Source organism: Meles meles, chromosome 4 (genome assembly GCF_922984935.1).
Source record: "Meles meles chromosome 4, mMelMel3.1 paternal haplotype, whole genome shotgun sequence".
In the NCBI taxonomy this organism is placed as follows: Eukaryota; Metazoa; Chordata; class Mammalia; order Carnivora; family Mustelidae; genus Meles; species Meles meles.
In genome coordinates this window covers 10,121,612-10,138,269 of record NC_060069.1, presented here as the reverse complement: position 1 = coordinate 10,138,269, position 16,658 = coordinate 10,121,612, and the positions used below count along the sequence as shown (strand labels likewise).

The window sequence follows — 16,658 nt, the reverse complement described above, 5'->3', positions numbered from 1 at the left end:
TTAAAAAATTTTTCCACTTAAAAAATTGGGCCAGGTTTAAATTCCTCATATCCTACACAGAAAGAATGTTCTGATGTGGATCAAACTTCTAATTCAGCATAGACATTGAAATAGTAAATAAAAATGATGAAGAACCCCTTTTAAAAATGAAATGTGAATAATGAGGTAATGCAGGATTTTTATCACAAATGTAGGCATATATAAAAACGTAGGCATAGTTTTGTTTATTTAATATCTGATAACTTCATATTTTAGAACATGTTGGCAGGTTTCATTTTATTAGCTAAAAGTTTTAAAGCATAGTTAAGAATAGAAGGATTAGGGGCACCTCGCTGGCTCAATTGCTGGAGTGTGTGACTTTGGATTTTGGGGTTACGATTTGAGCCCCACATTGGGTATAGAGATTACTCAAAAATAAAATCTAAAACAAACAAACAAACAAACAAGACTATTCTAGTTTAGGGAAAAATGTTATATATGATACTCAGGTTCATGTTGTTTTGCCTCTGAAGACTGTATTTTAAGTGATTGTGGTTATTCTCATGTCTGTGGTTAATTCCTTGAGTATTTCTTGTCATTATCCAGGTTTTCTAGGCAATCTCTAATTGATTAAGTTACTAGTTTACAGTAACTCACTGTAGAAAAGTCACTTGTAATCAGGTTATCAGCAGCAAGTTTGTGAGCTCCATCAGTAGACCGGCAGGGATTCTGTTTCCAGGGAATGAATCTTCTTGCTTAGAAAAGACAAAAGTTGCCCTGGGGCAGGTGGAGCTAGTTGGTCTAGTAGAGGTCCTTCAGGCCGACCTTTCAGGTCATCATTCAAGGCAGCTCTTCATTCAGACATGCAAGTGGTTACTACTCAGTCAACCAGTAATTGGAACCCTCTTGCATCTTTAATAATGCTTAAGAAATATTGAGTGACTTTCTTCAGAGGGATTCCTACTATATTATCACAATGGATAAGAGGAATTTTGCTTGTTCTGTTGGTATATAGAGAGTACCTACCTCAAAAAAACCTACAGAATTGTGATTTTAACATAGTGTGGGATTTTTCCACAAAGATCCCATGTTATACAGTGTCAAGGTAATGGCAGGAAACCATCTGCTCAGTATTTCTGTCATCGGTTTAGTTGATGGAAAACTCCAGAAAGAATTGAAACATTTATGAAAAACGCAGTTTCAGATTGGTAGGTCTTGTTTCTTATACATACATGAACCCTTTACCCAAATTTGCCTTGAAATCAACAAAATATTCTTAAAACTGCAATTAAAAACCCTTTCTAAAAAGATCCGATTTTTCTGCCACTTAAATTTGATATAGTACTTTGTCATGAAATACCAGAACTCCGAAATTATCAGTGATTTATCTTTAGTTTTTATGTTTTTATCTGGGTTCTAGGAGGAGAGTGCTTGTGTATTTTTATATTTATGTCTGCCCTTTTTCCCTTTTCTTTCAGATCTCCATTTCTCACCCCATTGTATCCCCCCACAGCCATGAAAATAGCTTATTGTTTTACATCGTCATACCTTGATGCCACCTTACAATAAACTTAAAACATAACTTTTAAGCTTTCACTAGAGATGACTGTCAGGTTTTTAGTGACTTGTTAAAACATAATTTTGATACAGAAGTATCTCTGTAGTTGAGAGGAGTGAAGCCTAAGAAGGCTGAAAAGGGAGGTAAAGATTGGGCAGCTTCTATGTCATTTATTACTAGGATCTAGATCTTGGTGAGTGTTTTCCAGACTTCTGTGGACTTTTTGGGTAAAACTTGCAAACTCTTTAATATCCGAGTTATGGTTGGGGAGGGATGTCTTAGAATTTTCATATTATAGATTTGCCTTACTCTCACATTTGTTCCTCTTGCCTAAGTAAGAGCTGATTTAATTCTAAGTTACTCTTACACAGCTTTGCATTTGGTATTTCAAAAAGTGTGTGATGGATGTGAAATTTTGAATAGTACTGGCACTGCAGTCATTTCAAAACACTCCCCAACTTTAAATCCCACTACTCACCCTCTCCCTTTCTAAACTTAGATCAAAAGATTGGTGTAATTAGTGCAGACGTGAGACAAAAATAGCGGTGATGTTATGTGAGGCAAGACTGCCCATGGAAACGTGGACTGAGTAGTATGGTGAGATGAAAGATGTCTTTGACCCTCAGCTTTGACTGTCTGCATAGAGAAGGGTTTGAGCATCACAGACTTAGGGCTCCTGAGAATGTCCGCTTTTGGATAGTTCAGGGTGGTGGGAAAGGTGTCTGTGAAAGGAGTGCCAGCCACAACTTACTCTTATTTGACAGATGTTCTTTCTAAGCAAACCTACTCCATAACCTTTGTAGTAAGCATGTGCTTAAATCCTCAAAGCAGATTTGCTTGTAGTTAATTGTCTTTGACTCCTTTGGTCATTAAATACTAAAAGTAAAATTATCTTAATCATGAGGTGAAATTATTTTAACTTTTAATGACTGAAAATTATATACTCTTTGGACACACTAATGAGTGTTCTTCATTTTCTTATAAATAAACTGACCTTAGATTTCACATTGAATATTAACATGTAAAATTGGGAGTATTGAATTGTCAGAATTGTTTAGCCACTATAATTTGACATTATTTAATAAGGGATACACTTTTATTTATTAGGAATAGAAATACAAGTAAAGGAAAAGATAAGAACTGGGGCAAGTTTTTTTTAAAAGAGATTATTATTAAGTCTAACATGGAATATGTACATAGGAAGATATGTATTTGTGTTTCTTTATAAATGTTTTCTCTTATTATGTTCTGCTTTTTTTTTTTAATAAATAGGAATATCGTTCAGAAAAATCTCTTGAAGAACTGAGTAAACTTATGCCGCCAGAATGCCATTGGTATGATCCTTGTTTCTGATTATGGATTTCTACTTTTTTTTCTTAATTGAAGTATAATTAGTATACAGTGTTTTATTAGTTTCAGGTGTATAATATAATTATTCAGGAGTTTATACATGACTTAGTACTCATCACTGTAAGTATACTTTAATCTGCTTTATCTATTTTACCTATACCCTCACCTGTCTTCCCTCTGGTAGCCACCGGATTGTTCTCAGTATTTAGAGTCTTTTTTTGTTTGTTTGTTTGTCACTTTCTTCTTTGCTCATTTGTTTTGCGTCTTAAATTCCATATATGAGTAAAGTCATATGGTATTTGTCTTCCTCTGTCTGAATTATTTCACTTAGTATTATGCCCTCTAGGTCCATCTGTGTTGTTGCCAAATGGTGAAACCTCTATTATGGCTGAGTAATATTCGTGTGTGTGTGTGTGTGTGTGTGTGTGTGTGTATGTACACACCACATCTTCTTTATCCATTCATCTATGGATGGAGACTTGGGTTGCTTCCATATCTTGGCTATTGCATGTAATGCTGCAATAAACTCAGGGATGCATATATCTGTTTGAATTATGTTTTCATTTACTGGATCATATGGTATGGTATATATCTATTTTTGATTTTTTGAGGAATGTCCATACTGTTTTACTGGTACAGTGGCTGTACCAGTTTGCATTCCACCAAACAGTGCATGAGGGTTCCTTCTTCACATCCTCACCAACACTTACTGTTTCTTTTTGATTGTAGCCATTCCGATGGATGTAAAGTGATATCTTACTGTGATTTTGATATGCATTCCCTGATGATTTGTGATATTGAACATCTTTTCATGTGTCTGTTGGCCATCTGTGTGCCTTTCTTGGAAAACTGTCTTCATGTCCTCTGCCCATTTTTAGTCAGATTATTTGTTGTGGGTTTTGTGTGTGTGTGTGTGTGTGTCAAGTTGTAGGACTTTTTATATCTTTTGGATATTAACCCCTTATTGGATATATTTTTTGCATATATCTTCTCCATTCATTAGGTTGCTTGATCTTATTGTTGTTGTTGTGGTTTCTTTTGCTGTGCACAAGCTTTTTATTTTCATGTAGTCCCCACAGTTAATTTTTGCTTTTGTTTGCCTTGCCTGAGAGTTCATGTCTACAAGAATGTTTCTGTGGCTGATGTCAAAGAAATTACTGCCTGTGTTTTCTTCTAGGTGTTTTATAGTTTTAGGTCTTACATTTAGGTCTTAATTTTGAGTTTATTTTTGCATGTGGTGGAAGAAAGTGGTTTAGTTTCATTCTTTTGCATGTAGCTTTCTAGTTTTCCCAATACCACTTATTGAAGAGAATTTTTTTTCTTTTTAAATATTTTATTTATTTGACAGAGAGAGATACAGTGAGAGAGGGAGCACAAGTAGAGGGACTGGGAGAGGAAGAAGCAGGCTTCCTGCTGAGCAGGGAGCCCAATGTAGGGCTCGATCCCAGGACCCTGGGATAATGACCTGAGCGGAAGGCAGATTCCTAATGACTGAGCCACCCTGACCTGAGCCGAAGGCAGACTTCTAATGACTGAGCCACCTCGGCGCCCCTAAAGAGACTGTCTTTTCCATCATCGTATGTTTTTGCCTCTTTTGTCATAGGTTAATTGACCACATAAGCGTAGATTTATTTCTGGGCTCTCTTTTCTGTCCCATTGATCTGTGTGTCTGTCTTCCCATTTGTTTGTGTCATCTTCAGTTTCTTTTATCAGTGTTTTATAGTTTTTTGGGTATAGGGCTTTCATCTCTGTGGTTAAGTTTATTCCAGGGTATTTTATTCTTTTTGGTGCAATTTTAAATGGGGATTGTTTTCTTAATTTCTCTTTCTGCTTCATCATTATTAGTGCATAGAAATGCAACAAATTTCCCTCTAAACCTACTTTGTTGAGTTTTTGTCGTGAATGGATGTTGTACTTTGTTAAATGCTTTTTCTGCATCTATTGAGATGATCATATAGTTTTTATCCTTTCTCTTGTTAATGTGATGCATTTTATTGATTGATTTTGGGAATATTGAACTACCTTTGCATTCCTGGAATAAATCCCACTTGATCGTGGTGAATGATATTTTTAATGTGTTGTTGGATTTGATTTGCTTATACACACACACACACACACACACATATATATTTAAATTTTATTTATTTATTTGACAGAGAGAGATCACAAGTAGGCAGAGAGGCAGGCAGAGAGAGAGTGGGAGGCAGGCTCCCCACTGAGCAGAGAGCCCGATGTGGGGCTTGATCCTAGGATCCTGGGATCATGACCTGAGCTGAAGGCAGAGGCTTTAAACCACTGAGCCACCCAGGTGCCCCTTGCTTATATTTTTTTGAGGATCTGAATATCTGTCTTCATCAGAGATAAATGCCTGTAGTTTTTATATTTTATAGTGTATTAATCTGGTTTTTGGTGTCAGGGTAATGCTGGCCTCATATAAGGAATTTGGAAGCTTTTGTCTTCTATTTTTTGGAATTGTTTGAGAAGAATAGTTATTAACTCTTCTTTAAATGCTGGGTAAAATTCACCTGTGAGGAGCGCCTGGGTGGCTCAGTTGGTTAAACAACTGCCTTCAGCTCAGGTCATGATCCCAGGATCCTGGGATTGAGCCCTGCATCAGGTTCCCTGCTCAGTGGGAAGCCTGCTTTTCCCTCTGCCACTCCCCCTGCTGTGTTCCCCTGCTCTCTCTCAAATAAATAAATAAAATCTTTAAAAAAAAATTCACCTGTGGGGCACCTGGGTGGCTCAGTGGGTTAAAGCCTCTGCTTTCGGCTCAGGTCATGATCCCAGGGTCCTGGGATCGAGCCCAGCATCTGGCTCTCTGCTCAGCGGGGAGCCTGCTTCTCTTCCTCTCTCTCTGGCTGCCTCTCTGCCTACCTGTGATCTCTGTCTGTCAAATAAATAAATAAAATCTTTAAAAAAAAAAAATTCACCTGTGAATCCACCTGGTCCTGGGCTTCTACTGGGAATTTCATTACTGGTAATTAGTCTGTTCAGTTTTCTTTCTTCCTGATTCAGTCTTGGAAGGCTATTTGTTTTTAGGAATTTATCCATTTCTTCAAAGTTCCAGTTTGTTGGCATGTAATTTGTCATAATATTCTCTTATAATTCTTTGTATTTCTGTGATATTGTTATTTTTCCTGCTTTATTTCTGATTTTACTTATTTGAGTCCTCCCTCTTATTTTCTTGAGGAGTTTGGCTAAAGGTTTATCAGTTTTGTTGATCTTTTCAAAGAATTGGCTCCTAGCTTTATTGATCTGTTCTATTGTTTTTTTGGTCTCCATTTTACTTATTTCTGCTCTAATCTTTATTATTTTCTTCCTTCTACTGGCTTTGGCTTTATTCTGCTTTTTCCAGCTTCTTTATTTGAGATTTTTCTTGTTTCTCGAGGTAGGTCTGTATTGCTGTGAACTTCCCTCTTAGAATAATTTTTGCTGTGTCCCAAAGATTTTAGACAGTTGATTTTTTTTTTTAAGAAAATCAGCAAGGAAACAGTGACTTTGAGTGACACATTAGACCGAATTGACCTAATATGTATATTCAGAACATTCCACCCCAAAACAGTGGAGTACATATTCTTTTGAAGTGCACATGGAACATTCTTCAGAATAGATCACATATCAAGCCACAGAACAAGTCTCAATAAATTCAAAAAGATTAAAATTATATCATGCATCTTTTCTGACCACAATGATACGAAACTGGAAATCAGTCACAAGAAAAAATCTGGAAAGAACACAAATGCATGGAAGCTACATGGCATGCTGCTAAATGAATGGGCCAACTAAGAAATCAAAGAGGAAATAAAAAAATACATGGAGACAAATGAAAATGGGTTTTCACTCTTAAAAACAAATTGGATAGTAGTAGTAGAGTATACTTTGTGGCCCCAATTTATCTAAACGTAAGGTAGAAATCATTAGTCCAATGTGAAAAATTCATGTTCTGTTCAGAAAGTTGTAATATTAAAACTTTTAAGTTCTAATATTGAGATTTTGAGACATCGATTTATTCAACAGAAGCTTTTTTCCATTGTGTGACTATGTGCTAAGCACCGCTGGGGTTGCAGTGATGCCCAATCAAACAGACCCAGAATAAGGTTGCTTTAGTTTTCACATTTTACATTTGAACAGTAACTGGTCACTTTTTCCAATGATTTCTTTTTTGCCTTCTGAACATCTTAATTACCAAGAATAGAAAAATAATTGTTTGCGTAGTTTCTTTTTCACCTAGCTTCTTTGAAGTATTAATACTACTACAGTGTATTTTTCCTTGGGTGAGTCCACTAGAAAAAAATTTTTTTTAAATAAGTGGAGTGGCTTTCTTTTTTTAGCCATGGTTGTTTCTGTTTCTGTTACAGTGTACGTGAAGGAAAATTGGAACATACACTTGCTCGAGACTTGGTTCCAGGTGATACAGTTTGCCTTTCTGTTGGGGACAGAGTTCCTGCTGATTTACGCTTGTTTGAGGTAAGTTTGGTGTTTTAATTTCTTTGGGCTGCTGTAACGAAATACCATAGCCTGCATCGCTTATAAACGACTGAAGATTATTTCTAATAGTTCTGAAGGCTGGGAAATTTAAGATTGAGGGTTCAGCCCAGTTGCCTTCTGATGAGGGCCCTCCTCTGGTTCATAGCTGGTGCTTTCTCTCTGTCCTTACATGGTGGAAGGGGCTAGGACGCTCTGAGGTGGTTTCTTTTATAAGAAGACTAATCCCATTTGTCAGAGCTCCGCCCTCATTACTTAAGCATATCTTAAAAGTCACACCTCCTAATACCTTATGTTTGAGAGGATCTCAGCATATAAAGTTGCAGTGGGGACACATATTCAGACCATAGCATTTGGTAATCTGAAAGTGAAAATACTTGGATGTAGATTGAAGGATAGACGTTAGTAGTTTTAAGAATTAATGCATAGTTGATTTGGACTCTTGGTTTTCAAGTTTAAAATGTAACATATATAAACATGTCTTCTTTTCTTAAAATATATTTATCTTTACCACAGAGTCTTTTGAGGTATCCATTAGTGAATCAGCTGATCTTTATGAAAATGTGCGGTAGGTCTTGAGGGAGACACAAAGAATCAGAGTTCTTCTGATCAGGGAGCATACTATTTGCGTACATAAGTCACTCACCATATAATAAGATATAATCCGGTAAGTGACTAAGAGAAGTACAAAGAATGGAGTGTGAAAATGTAGAGAAAGGAGCGGTTACTTCTGATCTGAGTGAAAATCAGATAATGCCTCAGACAACATGGCTTTGGTGGTGAGAATTGAAGGGCGGTACTAGGCAGAGACGGGGAAGTCCATGAAGCAGCATTATTCAGATCACTATGAATGTCCTAGTGTGTAGTACAGGATTAGAATATGTTAAGGGTAGAAAATATATGGTGGAAGCAGATTGAGGGAGCCTTGGATACAAAGCTCTACTTCAGATTTTATTGGTTAGGAATTAGATTTGAAGGTCATATGCAGCTGGCAAATAATCTTACCCTTAATCTGGCCACAGTGTGTAGAATAGATTGACCAGCTAGAAAATGGAGTTAGGCACCTGGTTTAGCATGCCAGTCTCATCTACTTTTTGGAATTAACAGACTGTTCATTAACACCTATAGAGGTGTCACTCTTTGAATACTTACTTTGTCCCAAAATCTGAGTGTTCTTAGAGATTATGGAAAGCCTAAAGAACCTTTCTGAACTATAAGAACAGACTTCGTTTAGTCCTGAAGTAATGGCCTTTTTTTCAAATACTTAACAATTTCTCCTTAGGGATACCAGATTGCTTTAATTGGTTAGAGGAAATAATTGATAATATAACAAGTATTGGGAATATTGTTAATTTTGCTTTATTATTTTCTGCTCTTAGTTTATCTTTTTATATCTTTTTTTACTCATTTCCTCTCCTTTCTATTCCTAATACTTAGTTTAGGAGACCTTGGATTATTATTACTCCTTAGAGATTTGGTAGTCTTGTCACTTGATATAAGTCATCTTCTCTTTCCCCAGAGGGCCCTAATTTGAATTCGTGGAGTTTATATCATCATTTATTCTGGAGTCAGTTTCTTCCAGTTTAGAAGCAGACCTCCTCAGTAGGGTAGTAAGAAGATGGTGTTTCCCATTATTTGAACATTTTGAGCAGTATAATGACATAGAAACTTTAAAACACCATTTGACTTGGTAAAATATTTAGGGTTTTCATTTAAATAAGGGTTAATTAATCTAAGAATTAATTATTTCAGAATTCATGTGCAAATAGGAAAAAAGACTTTTAACGTTGTCATGTTGCAACTCTAGGGTACCTCTCATAAATTTCAAAGGTTCAGATTTTGACTATAAAACTTGCCTGGGCATTATAGTTACAAGTTGGGTGATATGAGTGCTTCACAACTTTTATTTGGTATTATTTGTTCATAGGCTATGTCTTAAGTCAGGTCAGGCTATTGTAATCAAATACCATAGACTGGGTGGGTTGGGAGAGTGATTGGCTCTCTTCCATTTCTTATAAAGTCACTAATCTCATTTTGAGGGCCTTACCCACACAAGCTCATCTAACTCTAGTTACTTCCCAAGGTAATTATCATCATTTTGGGGATTAAAACTTCAACATGAATTTTACTGGGACGCAATTCAGTCCATAGCGGGCTGAGGCTGTTATTGTAAATCCTTTTTAAAGAAGATTAATATTGATAACTTAAGGAATTCTGTATTTTGTTTTCTTACCTGAGTCATTTTCCACAGCCAAGGAATGAACCAGTATGTGTTGATGGCAGTAATCTTACTGTCACAGAATTTTTTTCTCCCTCAGTGCCTGTGTTTTTTGATCACATTGGTTCAAAGAATGAAGAAGTAGACCAAAGAGTGGTGGGCAGCAAAGCAAAGCTTGAGGAAGGACGAGATCTGAGAGGGTTGCCACTGGAATTTGTAAGGCTAGGGTTGGTTTTTTTTTTTTTTTTTTAAAGATTTTATTTATTTATTTGACAGACAGAGATCACAAGTATGCAGAGAGGCAGGCAGAGAGGGTGGGGGGAAGCAGGCTCCCCGCTGAGCAGAGAGCCCGACGCGGGACTCAATCCCAGGACCCTGAGATCATGACCCGAGCCGAAGGCAGAGGCTTAACCCACTGAGCCACCCAGGCGCCCCGATGTAAAATCCTTTTAAGTGTGATTTCCTCTTAGGGTGGGGCGGGGCAGTGGAAGATGGGGTTTGGGATGTGGGGGTGGGTAGGTGGTAGAAAACCTTGTCCATACCTGCCTACCTGCCTTCCAAACCATCCTTCATTATCTTCTAACTTAGGAGCTTTAGAGTCACTGGTGGAGCTCGTATAGTAAAACAGAGAAATTGAGCTATGGGTATGTTTTTCAGTTTTTTTTTATGAGGGCTTTTATTTTAATTTTTAATAGTATTTGAGAAGAGGCACCACTGACCATTAATTGGTGGTAGCTAATGGATTGGTCAGACTGTGAGTTTAGATGAAGGAGTCTTATAGACCATACCTACATAACTGTACATTTTGCCTTTTTGGAAATGTAACATATTTTACTTATTGTTTCAGTAAAGTCTCTATCAATATTTGAACAAAGAATTCTTTGTGAGAGAAAACAATCTAGGAGTCAAAGGAAAAGAGGATTTCTTTTGTCTATTGAAAATATTTTACTTCTCTCAGGTTTAACTTTCTGACTAAGCTGAAATGTTGCCTGAAATGTAGCAAGTTTTTTCTTTTACTTGAAATTCTGAATGAGTAATTCCATGGACACACTTTTTTGTGGCACTTGCTTGTGGGTAGCCTATATCATTCTTTGAAGCTGTCTCTAAGATCTAGACACTGGGGACAATTTCTTTCGTTTTTTTTTTTTTTAATGTCTTTATATGATTTTCTAAGTGTGTCAAACTTTTTATTTATTTGTTCTTTTTTAAAGATTTTATTTATTTGAGAGGGAGAGAGAAAGAGAGAGAGAATGAGCATGAGAAGGGGGAAGGGTCAGAGGAAGAAGCAGACTCCTTCTCGAGCACGGAGCCCTATGCGGGCCTCAATCCGGGGACTCCAGCATCGTGACCTGAGCTAAAGGCAGTCGCGTAACCAGCTGAGCCACCTAGGTGCCCTGTATCAAACTTTTTAAAGAGAACCACCAGTTATATGCCTGAAGGCCAAGAATTAGCCATTTTTATGACCCTGGATTTTCAATTGAAAACTGGTTTTCATTTAAACCTGGGTCAAAAGATATCTCCACTAGGAGTAAAAGCCTACTTGGGGCCTTGTTCTGAAGTCCCAACTTAAAACAAGCCAGTTGGCATTACATAGTGAGCCTTTTAACATCACACATCCATATACTTTATTATAGTAGCTTAGCTCAGTGAGTAGTTTTTGGTTTCTTTAGAGTTATTCCTTCCTATTCCTTAGTTCCCAAGTAAAAACCAACAATGAAGAGCAAAGATCTACTTTGGCTACCTATCAGTAGAAGGAGTCAAAGATAGTCTTCTTGACTGAAACTTTACTTTATGTCCCTTTCTGTAAAGCTCACAGTTTTACCAGTTTTTTTTTTTTTTTAAAGATTTTATTTATTTATTTGACAGATAGAGATCACAAGTAGGGAGAGAGGCAGGCAGAGAGAGAGGAGGAAGCAGGCTCCCCGCCAAGCAGAGAGCCCGATGCGGGGCTCGATCCCAGGACCCCGGGATCACGACCCGAGCGAAAGGCAGAGGCCTTAACCCACTGAGCCGCACACTTTTGCTAAGACCCTTCCTCTGAGTTGGCTAATTTCATTAGAGGAGCTATCTTTCTGTGTAAGAGCATTCTGATTTCCTGAGTTACAAAATATGTTTTCTATTTACTCAGTGAAAACCTTGATATTCTGGAAACTCAGAATCTGGTTTTGTTTGCTTTTTGAAAAAAAAAATTCTTTTCAAGCATTTGCTAGAATATAAGCACATTTAATGTATATTAAATTTACTTATTTTGTTAACGGAGCTAGTTTAAGCAAGATGTAATGCCTCTTTTTGGAAATTGGTCTGTGTTATGAGGTCATTTTAGCCATTCAGTAAATATTTGAGTATCGTTTATAGAACACTGTACCAGGCTTTAGGGCTAGAAAGTGAAAAGATACAGTTTGTGCCCTTTCTACTGGGAGAAAGGGCAATTTGCAAACAACTGTGATTCAAAGAATAAAGTGTATATTATGAATTGACCATATGAGTTTAGGTAAACCACTTAACTAGGTCTCTTGTTTTCTCACTGGGACAGAGGTGCCCCAGGGCATTATATCCTAACTTTGAAGGTACATAGGAGTCATCTGGGTTTTGTTTTGGCAGCTCTGGGGTGGGGCCAAGAGTCTGCATTGTTTTTTTTTTTCTTTAAAGATTTTACTATTTATTTGACAGAGAGAGAGCATGAGCACAAGCAGGGGGAGTGGCAGGCTCCCCACAGAGCAAGGTGATATGGGGCTCAATTCCAGGAACCTTCCGATCATAACTCGAGCTGCAGGAGATGCTCAAGATGCTCAACTAACCAAAAGTGCCCAAAGAGTCTGCATTTTTAACTAGCTATTAGTCCATGCTAAAAGTGCTGTTCTACGTACCACATATAGAAAGATTAAAAAAAAAACAAACACCACCACACCTACAAAACTTCACTGAGATGTAATGCACACTCAAAACAATTTACACATTGAAAATCTGTCATGTGGTCACTTTCCATATAGTCTGAATTGTGCAACCATCACCACAGTGTTAATTGTAGAACATTTTTATCACTTCGCAAAGAACACCTTTACCTTTTAGTAGTCTGTATGTCCTTTCCCCTGCCCCAGTGTCTGGTAGGTACTAATTTGCTTGCTCTGTCTGTATACATGTACCTATTCTGGACATTTCATTATAAATGGAATTAAATACTATGTAGTCTTTTGTCTGCCTTTCTTTAGTTAACACTGTTTTCAGGATTCATCCATGTTGTAGCACATATCAATATTTCATTGCTTTTTATTGCCAAATAAAATAATTGTACATATATACCATTCAGTTATAAATATATACCATTCAGTTATAAATCCATTTACATTTAAAGTGATTATTGACAGAGGACTAGGCCATTTTGCTATTTGTTTTCTTTTCTTTTTTTTTTTTTTTAGATTTTATTTATTTATTTGACAGAAAGCAAGAGAGCACAGGCAGGGGGAGCAGCAGAGGGAGAAGGAGAAGCAGGCCCCGCACTGAGCAGGGAGCCTGATGTGGGGCTTGGTCCCAGGACCCTGGGATCATGACCGGAGCTGAAGGCAGTCGTTTAACCAACTGAGCTACCCAGGCACCCCTACTATTTGTTTTCTGTATGTGTTATATTTTTTCCTCACTTTCTCTAATCTCTCCTTTTTATGTGTGTTTGAGGCTTTTAAAAAATACACGTTGATTACCTCCTGAATTTTTTTCTGTCCACTTTTTACATATTTTCTTGGTGGTTATGATGTGGATTTCAGTTAACACCCTACATTTAGGGATGCCTGGGTGGCTTAGGTGTTTAAATGTCTGCTTTCAGCTCAGGTCATAATCCCGGCATCCTGGGATCAAGCCCAATGTTTGGCTCTCTACTTAGTGGGGAGTCCACTTCTCTCTGCCTGCCACTCTGCCTTTTTGTGCGCTTGCATTCGCACTTGCTGTCTCTCTAACAAATAAATAGATTAAAAAAAAAAAATCCTAAATTTAAAACTGTGTTTTGAATTCATGCCAACTTTTCTCACTAGCATGCAAAAACTTAGCTCCTATACAGCTTACTTTGCCTCTACCTTCATGTTGTTGTCGCAAACTATATTTTTATGCATTCTGTGCCTATTAGCCATATATTTGTAAGCACATTATATAAATCAGGAAATATAGAGGAGTCACAAAGTCCAAATACAATAATGATTGCATTTATATGTCTATGTGTAGTTATGTTTACTGGAGTTTATTTCTTCATATGGCTTTGAGTTACTTTCCGATCTCTGTTTGTTTTAGCTTGAAAGACTCTACTTCAGCATTTCTTGTGGGGCATGTCTGCTGGCAGTGAATTATCTTAACTTTTGTTTAAGTGGGAATGTTTTAATTTTTCGTTTTTGAAAGATACTTTGCTGGATGTAGGCTTCTTTTTGATCTTTTTTTTTTTTTCTTATAGCACTTTAGATATGTCTTGGTTCTAGCCTCCATGGTTTCCAATAAGAAATGGACTGCTAATCTTATTGAGTACGTGATGAGTTACTTCATCTTTGCTGTTTTCAGGATTGTGTCTTTGTCTTTCAACAGTTTGATTATATATGTCAATCTAGATGGCTTTGAGTTTTTTACTATTTGGAGTTTATTGAGCTTCTTTGATATATAGATTCATGTCTTTTATTAAATTTGGGAAGTTTCATTCCATTATCTTTATAAATATTTTTTCTGCCCATTTCTCTCTCCCCCTCCCCACTGGCTACATTATACTTATATTGGTATGTTTGATGATGTCTCACAGGTACCTCAAGTTCTGTTCATTTTTCTTATTTTTTTTTTTCCTCTCTGTCCTTAAGACGGTTAATTTCAGTTGTCCTGTCTTTTTGTTTGCTTATTTTTGCCCCTGTCCTTGTTCAGATCTGCTATTGAACCCCTCCGGGCAACTTATGATTTCAGTTGTATTTTCAGCATCAGGATTTCTGTTTGTTTCCTTTTTATGTTTTCTTTCTCTCAGGTGGTAGTCTTTTTTTTTTTTTTAATTAATTGTTTTCCCGATTTCCTTTAGTTCTTTGTCCATGGTTTTCTTTAGTTTACTGAGCATATATAAGACGGTGATTTAAGTCTTTCTGGTAAGTCCAGTGTCTGGCCTTGCTGAGGGATGATTTTATTTTTGTCAGTTCATTTTTCTCCTATGAATAGGTCATTCTTTTGGGTTCTTTTGTATTTGTAATTTTTGGTTGAAAACTTTATATTTTGAATGTTGTACTGTCATAATTCTGTACATTAAATTCTACCCTTCCTCAAGGGTTTTTTTTTTCTGTTTTTTTTTTTTTTTTTTTTTGATGAGAGTTGCAGTGGTTGAATTTGTTTAGTGACTTTTCTTAAAAAAAAAAAAAAAATAGTTCCAATCTCCTCCCACCCCCCACCCGCTCCAGCCAAAGACTGTATTCCTTTTTGTGTGTGGTCACTGATGTTTCTGTTCTGTTATCTCAACAGGCAGCCTTATCTTTGCCAATTCAAAGAGGAAAAACAGTTACTACTCTCTTGGTCTTTGTAACTTGTCTTTGAGTTGGGGCATTTCTTGATCATTGAGCCTAGGCTGTCTCCAAACCTGCCTTCGCCTTTACCTGCTTGTGCCAAATCCACAGGTCTGTCAGAGTGCAAGTCTAGGGTCTTCTCAGGTCTTTCTGAGCACACGTATGGTTATAGGCATCCATTTTGCACTCTGTCTTCCCTAGTATATGTGGCAGCCCTTCCAAGCTCATTTTCTCTCACAAAATTTCCTCTTTGGCTTCTTTCTTCCCAGTCTTTTGGTTGTGTCTGCTACTTGCTTTATTCCTAGTCCCTTGCCTGCTAGTATATGTCCTTAATCCTTTGGCAGACAGCCAGAAAGTCACTGTAGTTGCGTTGGAGTGGGGTGGTGCAATACATAATTAGCCTCTGCACCAGTCCCCCAGGAAACTGCCAGACAGGTTAAAACACAGAAGTATAGTCTTTTTAAGAACAAGGTCTTTTTTAGCCCCCAACTGCCAGTAAGCTGCAACAGGAAGACATGCATCTGTCCCCACAGCCAGTACTGCTTCTCTGGGCAGTTGGGATGTTAGACAGGTAAACAAAAATGCCACAGGACCTTCTTACCAAAATTCAGCTGCCTTTTTCTTCATTAAACACTTCCTTGGTTGTTTTCAAGAGTTGATTCTGTCAGTTTTTGCCAGCCTATGATTGTTTTAGTAGAGGGACCAATTCTTTGAGTGCCCTATTCACAAGTTTTTATATCAACTTCAGTGTATTTTTTTGATAGGTCACCTTGATAAATTGATTTACAGTGTGTTGCTCCCGCTCTTATTGTAATTTATCACTGAAACTTTGGTTTTAAAAATTTCTGAATTATTAAACATGTACAGACTTGTTAAAAAGAAGCATTTTTTAAATTAGCTGTCAAATGAAATTGAGTAGAATATTGGTGAAGGTATATAGTGTATTCGTGGAATTTAGAAACATTCCTGTTTACTAAAAACTGTTCAGTGTAATCACTCATTTTGGCTTTGGAAAGGATGTATATTTCTGAAGTAGTATTGTCATTATTCAGTTTGGAAAACCCACCCATATGTAGAGCACTGGGAATGTTGGTTCTCTTAGACTTTATAAGCTTGAGCTGTGCTTATTAGAGTTTTGTTGTCCGATTTTTTATAGATCATTGGTTAAAAAGCAGGGTGAGCTGAGGAGTGCTATTTATGTTTAAAATGTTGAAGAGAAAACTTTTTTTCTCATTAAGTCACTAGAATTTAAAAAGACATTATGGGAGTGTTTGAAATGAGACTTAGTCTCTTTGCTTTAAGATTCTCACTTCATATGACTAGGAAAGGACTGTTGAAAAAGTAGGTCCTTTTTTGAAATTTGGTTTCTTTACATAGTCTTAGCGAAATCATTGTTAACCAAATACTGGTCTTTAAGTTATTAGCAACTTGATCAAGTTGAATCTGCCTACCACTTAAGTCAGAAAGTTAACAGTTCATGTAAATATTTACCATGGGGTAAAATCCATTTCATGTAGGCCTTTTTAATAATTTATAACACTTGGTTGTGATGCAGGTAGGTTGG

General features: G+C 36.9%; 1 protein-coding gene across 5 annotated transcripts in view; it reads left to right on the top strand.

Moving 5' to 3' along the window:
• ATP2C1 (ATPase secretory pathway Ca2+ transporting 1) overlaps positions 1-16,658 on the top strand; it is a 174,271-nt gene that overhangs the window by 87,838 nt on the left and 69,775 nt on the right. For all 5 annotated transcript variants that reach the window (XM_046002707.1, XM_046002711.1, XM_046002710.1 and 2 more), the window contains 2 exons: positions 2,810-2,871; positions 7,246-7,354. In XM_046002707.1, the coding sequence (XP_045858663.1) occupies positions 2,810-2,871; positions 7,246-7,354 (171 nt within the window). The remainder of the gene's footprint in view (positions 1-2,809; positions 2,872-7,245; positions 7,355-16,658) is intronic.